Source organism: Poromitra crassiceps, assembly GCF_964638095.1.
Source record: "Poromitra crassiceps genome assembly, chromosome: 8".
Taxonomy (NCBI): domain Eukaryota; kingdom Metazoa; phylum Chordata; class Actinopteri; order Beryciformes; family Melamphaidae; genus Poromitra; species Poromitra crassiceps.
In genome coordinates this window covers 25,516,623-25,526,622 of record NC_139629.1, presented here as the reverse complement: position 1 = coordinate 25,526,622, position 10,000 = coordinate 25,516,623, and the positions used below count along the sequence as shown (strand labels likewise).

Sequence of the window (10,000 nt, the reverse complement as noted above, 5' to 3'; positions counted from 1 at the left end):
TCTGTCTGTCTGTCTGTCTGTCTGTCTGCCTGTCTGTCTGTCTGTCTGCCTGTCTGTCTGTCTGTCTGTCTGTCTGTCCGTGGACAGATTTTGTTAGCGCGATGCAAGATGCAGTCATGAAACTTGACAGGAAACTTGTTAGTTAGAAAATGGGTGTGGTGCGAGCAAGGGGGGCCAACACATTAACCCACCCGTTAGCCTGAAGCCAGGCTCATTCATCTAAACTGCAAACTGGAAGAAAATGTGAGAAACCCTTTTTTTTTTTTTTTATCAAATTTTTATCAAATGTCTATTTTTAGCTTATTAGCTCGTCATCATCTAGTCTTAGTCATGGGAAAAAAGTTGTCGACGGACAGTTTTCGTCATCGTCATCATTAACGAAATTAACACTGTGCCTCTCTCTTCATTAATTAGAAACATCTCAGATGAATTCGGGTAGCCTTCTGGTTGTTGTTGTATCTTCCCGGCTGGTGTGTATCCAAGGTAACGCTAGTTAGCGAAAAAGTAACGTTAGCTTTGTTTCCAGGTGCGACAACATCAAATGCAAAAGCCCAGCAAGAAGGAAGAGTACAGATGAATGAGAGCAAAAAAGAAGAAGACGTCCCATTCACCATGTCTAACTTCACCGTCAATGGAGATGTTCAGTTTAACGTGAATTATAATAAGCCTGAGACTGCATAAGAAGGCTGCATATGGACGCAGTGCCAACCTAGCAGACTGCTTATTTTAGCGGACGCAATAAAATATGTTTTAAATCAATAAAGTAATTTTTAAATCAATATTTTGTGTCAAGTTATTGATTTCTTTAGTACGCAGCCGTGTAATAAGTGGGATAATGTACAGTGAGCTGGTCATTATTGGAAAATAAACTTCTTGGGTGATTCAAGACCCTCCACTTCACCTCAGGGTTTATTTTCTAATAATGGCTCGCTGTACTCTACATTATCTCTGTGTTCGCCTGCTGGAAATGACTCCAGTATCAAGTATCAGAACTGCTTGAGACCTGACTTGATATGAAGAGAAGACTTCACTTGACTTGACTTGGGTTCTGGTGACTTGGGACTTAACTCTGACTTGTAGGCCTACTTTGATGACATGAAAAGGTTTCTAAAGTCTTGACTTGACATCTTGTGTTTCTGTAAATTACTTTAGATCGGAACAGATTTTAAATTCTGTTTTCTGAATTTATATGGAATGATTGAATTTATTGAAGGTGAAACAGAAATCAAACTCATGATGATCTTGCCAGGTTTTTATCCAACTAGGCATCTCGCACGCTCGATTCCTAGGCTCACCTGCTGCGTGGGTGAGCCGGCCCTGTAGCTCATTATGCAACTCTCCTGCTGCGCGGCCTCGTCCGCAGTTTGCCCTCTGGCCACAGAGCCTGCTTTTTCTCAGCAGTAGTCATAGCCCTTTTCTCAGGAGCTCGAGTTGATGATCCCGAGGTATCTCGAAACAGAGGCCGTTGCCTCTCCCTTTTTATAAAAACATTACAATTGCTCGAGTGACATCACTGAAGATGTCATAGACATTGTGACATCATCAGTGATGTCACAATTGCCCCAGTGGAACCAAAAAGATGATGTCATAGATGATGATGTTACTGATTATGTCATAGACGATGATGTCACAATGTCTATGACATCATCAGTGACATCCCAGCTCGAGTGTATTGCTAGAATGTAGTGACATCACTGATGTCATAGACATTGTGACATCATCACTGTCATAGTGACATCATCAGTGACATCACAATTGCTTGAGTGAACCAAAAACATGACCAAAAACGTCACCACCAAAACGTGACCAAAATTGCAGAACCCACTACCTTTTATTTATATAATAATAAAGGAGAATAAAACCATAATTGATTGAAAAGTCCTATATTTAGATTTCGTTTTCTTTAAGAGATTAAATTGATACAGGGCTTGACTTGTTCTGACTTGACTTGGTGTTCTACATTTTGACTTGAGACTTGACATTAATGACATGAATTTGCCTTGAATTTGACTTGGTAACTAATTTGGGGGTTTGACTTGAGATTTGTGCCTTAAGACTTGAGACTGACTTGGGACCTTAGCAAAGCTGACTTGGTCACAGAGATTCATACATTAATGTCTGCGTATCTTCTGACTCCAGGCTTGGACCATATGTTGGTGGAGGGAGACGTGGCTCCTTCAAGGAAGAGGAATGCCTTGAGGTGCATGTCAGGTTACTGCAGATGGGAAAAGTCCCCTAACGGACTGGTTGAGGTGCCGTACACCATCGATGATTACTTCTGTAAGTGCTTTGTGATGTATGACATCAATGTAACGTCCACACAAAAACTCTAATGTTGTCAGTACGCTGTAAATATATAGTATCTGCTGCTCTCGCAAATGTCACACGTTGGTTCTGAGCTTCTCATTAAACTTGTGTCTCATTTTCTTGAGATTTCACTTGAGATCAGTCAAAACTAGATGATCTTAAAAGTCTATTTTTGTTGAAGACTGTCGACAGTGATCAGAGATGGCTATATTGTTTTCTTTTCCTCATTTCCAGAAAGTACATTCCTCCCTAATAATGATGTATGAGTAAAAATGAACAAATGCAATCCAGTGAGCGAGGAGTTTGTAGTTTTAACAGCAGTTTCAGCATGCTGTCATGTGATCATGTCTAACAGCAGTCTCAGCATGCTGTCATGTGGTCATGTCTTTGTCACTGCAGATGACTCTGAAAGGGCCCAGGTTGAGAAAGCTATGAAGACTTTCCAAGAGAAGACCTGCGTTCGCTTTGTTCCTCGCAGTGGCCAGTCCGACTACCTCAGCATTAAGAGTAAACTTGGGTGAGTGCATGTCAGATTCACACCAGATTCACACCTGATATATCATGTCAGATTCACACCTGATATATCATGTTAGATTCACACCTGATATATCATGTCAGATTCACACCTGCATATCATGTCAGATTCACACCTGCATATCATGTCAGATTCACACCTGATATATCATGTCAGATTCACACCTGCATATCATGTCAGATTCACACCTGATATATCATGTCAGATTCACACCTGCATATCATGTCAGATTCACACCTGATATATCATGTCAGATTCACACCTGCATATCATGTCAGATTCACACCTGCATATCATGTCAGATTCACACCTGATATATCATGTCAGATTCACACCTGCATATCATGTCAGATTCACACCTGATATATCATGTCAGATTCACACCTGCATATCATGTCAGATTCACACCTGATATACTGTATCATGTTAGATTCACACCTGATATATCATGTCAGATTCACACCTGCATATCATGTCAGATTCACACTGCATATCATGTCAGATTCACACCTGATATATCATGTCAGATTCACACCTGCATATCATGTCAGATTCACACCTGCATATCATGTCAGATTCACACCTGATATATCATGTCAGATTCACACCTGATATATCATGTCAGATTCACACGTGCATATCATGTCAGATTCACACCTGATATATCATGTCAGATTCACACCTGCATATCATGTCAGATTCACACCTGCATATCATGTCAGATTCACACCTGATATATCATGTCAGATTCACACCTGCATATCATGTCAGATATGCAGCACCTTGAATTGCCTTGTGTATGAAAGGTGCTATATAAATAAAATTTGACTTGACTTGACTTGACTTGACTTGAGATTCACACCTGCATATCATGTCAGATTCACACCTGATATATCATGTCAGATTCACACCTGCATATCATGTCAGATTCACACCTGCATATCATGTCAGATTCACACCTGATATATCATGTCAGATTCACACGTGCATATCATGTCAGATTCACACCTGATATATCATGTCAGATTCACACTTGCATATCATATCAGATTCACACCTGCATATCATGTCAGATTCACACCTGATATATCATGTCAGATTCACACCTGATATATCATGTCAGATTCACACCTGATATATCATGTCAGATTCACACCTGATATATCATGTCAGATTCACACCTGCATATCATGTCAGATTCACACCTGCATATCATGTCAGATTCACACCTGATATATCATGTCAGATTCACACCTGATATATCATGTCAGATTCACACCTGATATATCATGTCAGATTCACACCTGCATATCATGTCAGATTCACACCTGCATATCATGTCAGATTCACACCTGATATATCATGTCAGATTCACACCTGCATATCATGTCAGATTCACACCTGCATATCATGTCAGATTCACACCTGATATATCATGTCAGATTCACACCTGATATATCATGTCAGATTCACACCTGCATATCATGTCAGATTCACACCTGATATATCATGTCAGATTCACACCTGATATATCATGTCAGATTCACACCTGATATATCATGTCAGATTCACACGTGCATATCATGTCAGATTCACACCTGATATATCATGTCAGATTCACACCTGCATATCATGTCAGATTCACACCTGCATATCATGTCAGATTCACACCTGATATATCATGTCAGATTCACACCTGCATATCATGTCAGATTCACACCTGATATATCATGTCAGATTCACACCTGATATATCATGTCAGATTCACACGTGCATATCATGTCAGATTCACACCTGATATATCATGTCAGATTCACACCTGCATATCATGTCAGATTCACACCTGCATATCATGTCAGATTCACACCTGCATATCATGTCAGATTCACACCTGATATATCATGTCAGATTCACACCTGCATATCATGTCAGATTCACACCTGCATATCATGTCAGATTCACACCTGATATATCATGTCAGATTCACACCTGATATATCATGTCAGATTCACACCTGCATATCATGTCAGATTCACACCTGCATATCATATCAGATTCACACCTGCATATCATGTCAGATTCACACCTGATATATCATGTCAGATTCACACCTGCATATCATATCAGATTCACACCTGCATATCATGTCAGATTCACACCTGATATATCATGTCAGATTCACACCTGATATATCATGTCAGATTCACACCTGCATATCATGTCAGATTCACACCTGCATATCATGTCAGATTCACACCTGATATATCATGTCAGATTCACACCTGATATATCATGTCAGATTCACACCTGCATATCATGTCAGATTCACACCTGCATATCATATCAGATTCACACCTGCATATCATGTCAGATTCACACCTGATATATCATGTCAGATTCACACCTGCATATCATATCAGATTCACACCTGCATATCATGTCAGATTCACACCTGATATATCATGTCAGATTCACACCTGCATATCATGTCAGATTCACACCTGATATATCATGTCAGATTCACACCTGCATACCATGTCAGATTCACACCTGATATATCATGTCAGATTCACACCTGCATATCATGTCAGATTCACACCTGCATATCATGTCAGATTCACACCTGATATATCATGTCAGATTCACACGTGCATATCATGTCAGATTCACACCTGATATATCATGTCAGATTCACACCTGCATATCATGTCAGATTCACACCTGATATATCATGTCAGATTCACACCTGCATACCATGTCAGATTCACACCTGATATATCATGTCAGATTCACACCTGCATATCATGTCAGATTCACACCTGATATACCATGTCAGATTCACACCTGCATATCATGTCAGATTCACACCTGCATATCATGTCAGATTCACACCTGATATATCATGTCAGATTCACACCTGCATATCATGTCAGATTCACACCTGCATATCATGTCAGATTCACACCTGATATATCATGTCAGATTCACACCTGCATATCATGTCAGATTCACACCTGATATATCATGTCAGATTCACACCTGCATACCATGTCAGATTCACACCTGCATATCATGTCAGATTCACACCTGCATATCATGTCAGATTCACACCTGCATATCATGTCAGATTCACACCTGATATATCATGTCAGATTCACACCTGATATATCATGTCAGATATGCAGCACCTTGAATTGCCTTGTGTATGAAAGGTGCTATATAAATAAAATTTGACTTGACTTGACTTGACTTGACTTGAGATTCACACCTGCATATCATGTCAGATTCACACCTGATATATCATGTCAGATTCACACCTGCATATCATGTCAGATTCACACCTGCATATCATGTCAGATTCACACCTGATATATCATGTCAGATTCACACGTGCATATCATGTCAGATTCACACCTGATATATCATGTCAGATTCACACTTGCATATCATATCAGATTCACACCTGCATATCATGTCAGATTCACACCTGATATATCATGTCAGATTCACACCTGATATATCATGTCAGATTCACACCTGATATATCATGTCAGATTCACACCTGATATATCATGTCAGATTCACACCTGCATATCATGTCAGATTCACACCTGCATATCATGTCAGATTCACACCTGATATATCATGTCAGATTCACACCTGATATATCATGTCAGATTCACACGTGCATATCATGTCAGATTCACACCTGATATATCATGTCAGATTCACACCTGATATATCATGTCAGATTCACACCTGATATATCATGTCAGATTCACACGTGCATATCATGTCAGATTCACACCTGATATATCATGTCAGATTCACACCTGCATATCATGTCAGATTCACACCTGCATATCATGTCAGATTCACACCTGATATATCATGTCAGATTCACACCTGCATATCATGTCAGATTCACACCTGATATATCATGTCAGATTCACACCTGATATATCATGTCAGATTCACACGTGCATATCATGTCAGATTCACACCTGATATATCATGTCAGATTCACACCTGCATATCATGTCAGATTCACACCTGCATATCATGTCAGATTCACACCTGATATATCATGTCAGATTCACACCTGCATATCATGTCAGATTCACACCTGCATATCATGTCAGATTCACACCTGATATATCATGTCAGATTCACACCTGATATATCATGTCAGATTCACACCTGCATATCATGTCAGATTCACACCTGCATATCATATCAGATTCACACCTGCATATCATGTCAGATTCACACCTGATATATCATGTCAGATTCACACCTGCATATCATATCAGATTCACACCTGCATATCATGTCAGATTCACACCTGATATATCATGTCAGATTCACACCTGATATATCATGTCAGATTCACACCTGCATATCATGTCACATTCACACCTGCATATCATGTCAGATTCACACCTGATATATCATGTCAGATTCACACCTGATATATCATGTCAGATTCACACCTGCATATCATGTCAGATTCACACCTGCATATCATATCAGATTCACACCTGCATATCATGTCAGATTCACACCTGATATATCATGTCAGATTCACACCTGCATATCATATCAGATTCACACCTGCATATCATGTCAGATTCACACCTGATATATCATGTCAGATTCACACCTGCATATCATGTCAGATTCACACCTGATATATCATGTCAGATTCACACCTGCATACCATGTCAGATTCACACCTGATATATCATGTCAGATTCACACCTGCATATCATGTCAGATTCACACCTGATATATCATGTCAGATTCACACCTGATATATCATGTCAGATTCACACGTGCATATCATGTCAGATTCACACCTGATATATCATGTCAGATTCACACCTGCATATCATGTCAGATTCACACCTGATATATCATGTCAGATTCACACCTGCATACCATGTCAGATTCACACCTGATATATCATGTCAGATTCACACCTGCATATCATGTCAGATTCACACCTGATATACCATGTCAGATTCACACCTGCATATCATGTCAGATTCACACCTGCATATCATGTCAGATTCACACCTGATATATCATGTCAGATTCACACCTGCATATCATGTCAGATTCACACCTGCATATCATGTCAGATTCACACCTGATATATCATGTCAGATTCACACCTGCATATCATGTCAGATTCACACCTGATATATCATGTCAGATTCACACCTGCATACCATGTCAGATTCACACCTGCATATCATGTCAGATTCACACCTGCATATCATGTCAGATTCACACCTGCATATCATGTCAGATTCACACCTGATATATCATGTCAGATTCACACCTGATATATCATGTCAGATTCACACCTGCATATCATGTCAGATTCACACCTGATATATCATGTCAGATTCACACCTGATATATCATGTCAGATTCACACCTGATATATCATGTCAGATTCACACCTGATATATCATGTCAGATTCACACCTGCATATCATGTCAGATTCACACCTGCATATCATGTCAGATTCACACCTGATATATCATGTCAGATTCACACGTGCATATCATGTCAGATTCACACCTGATATATCATGTCAGATTCACACCTGCATATCATGTCAGATTCACACCTGATATATCATGTCAGATTCACACCTGCATACCATGTCAGATTCACACCTGATATATCATGTCAGATTCACACCTGCATATCATGTCAGATTCACACCTGATATACCATGTCAGATTCACACCTGCATATCATGTCAGATTCACACCTGCATATCATGTCAGATTCACACCTGATATATCATGTCAGATTCACACCTGCATATCATGTCAGATTCACACCTGCATATCATGTCAGATTCACACCTGATATATCATGTCAGATTCACACCTGCATATCATGTCAGATTCACACCTGATATATCATGTCAGATTCACACCTGCATACCATGTCAGATTCACACCTGCATATCATGTCAGATTCACACCTGCATATCATGTCAGATTCACACCTGCATATCATGTCAGATTCACACCTGATATATCATGTCAGATTCACACCTGATATATCATGTCAGATATGCAGCACCTTGAATTGCCTTGTGTATGAAAGGTGCTATATAAATAAAATTTGACTTGACTTGACTTGACTTGACTTGAGATTCACACCTGCATATCATGTCAGATTCACACCTGATATATCATGTCAGATTCACACCTGCATATCATGTCAGATTCACACCTGCATATCATGTCAGATTCACACCTGATATATCATGTCAGATTCACACGTGCATATCATGTCAGATTCACACCTGATATATCATGTCAGATTCACACTTGCATATCATATCAGATTCACACCTGCATATCATGTCAGATTCACACCTGATATATCATGTCAGATTCACACCTGATATATCATGTCAGATTCACACCTGATATATCATGTCAGATTCACACCTGATATATCATGTCAGATTCACACCTGCATATCATGTCAGATTCACACCTGCATATCATGTCAGATTCACACCTGATATATCATGTCAGATTCACACCTGATATATCATGTCAGATTCACACGTGCATATCATGTCAGATTCACACCTGATATATCATGTCAGATTCACACCTGATATATCATGTCAGATTCACACCTGATATATCATGTCAGATTCACACGTGCATATCATGTCAGATTCACACCTGATATATCATGTCAGATTCACACCTGCATATCATGTCAGATTCACACCTGCATATCATGTCAGATTCACACCTGATATATCATGTCAGATTCACACCTGCATATCATGTCAGATTCACACCTGATATATCATGTCAGATTCACACCTGATATATCATGTCAGATTCACACGTGCATATCATGTCAGATTCACACCTGATATATCATGTCAGATTCACACCTGCATATCATGTCAGATTCACACCTGCATATCATGTCAGATTCACACCTGATATATCATGTCAGATTCACACCTGCATATCATGTCAGATTCACACCTGCATATCATGTCAGATTCACACCTGATATATCATGTCAGATTCACACCTGATATATCATGTCAGATTCACACCTGCATATCATGTCAGATTCACACCTGCATATCATAT

General features: G+C 39.4%; 1 protein-coding gene across 1 annotated transcript in view; it reads left to right on the top strand.

Annotated features, from left to right (window-relative positions):
* Window positions 1-10,000, top strand: part of LOC310780592 (hatching enzyme 1.2-like) — a gene marked incomplete at its 5' end in the record, with an annotated part of 29,788 nt that overhangs the window by 10,484 nt on the left and 9,304 nt on the right. The window contains 2 exons of the mRNA XM_083641135.1: window positions 2,140-2,280; window positions 2,707-2,824. Of these exons, the coding sequence (XP_083497261.1) occupies window positions 2,140-2,280; window positions 2,707-2,824 (259 nt within the window). The remainder of the gene's footprint in view (window positions 1-2,139; window positions 2,281-2,706; window positions 2,825-10,000) is intronic.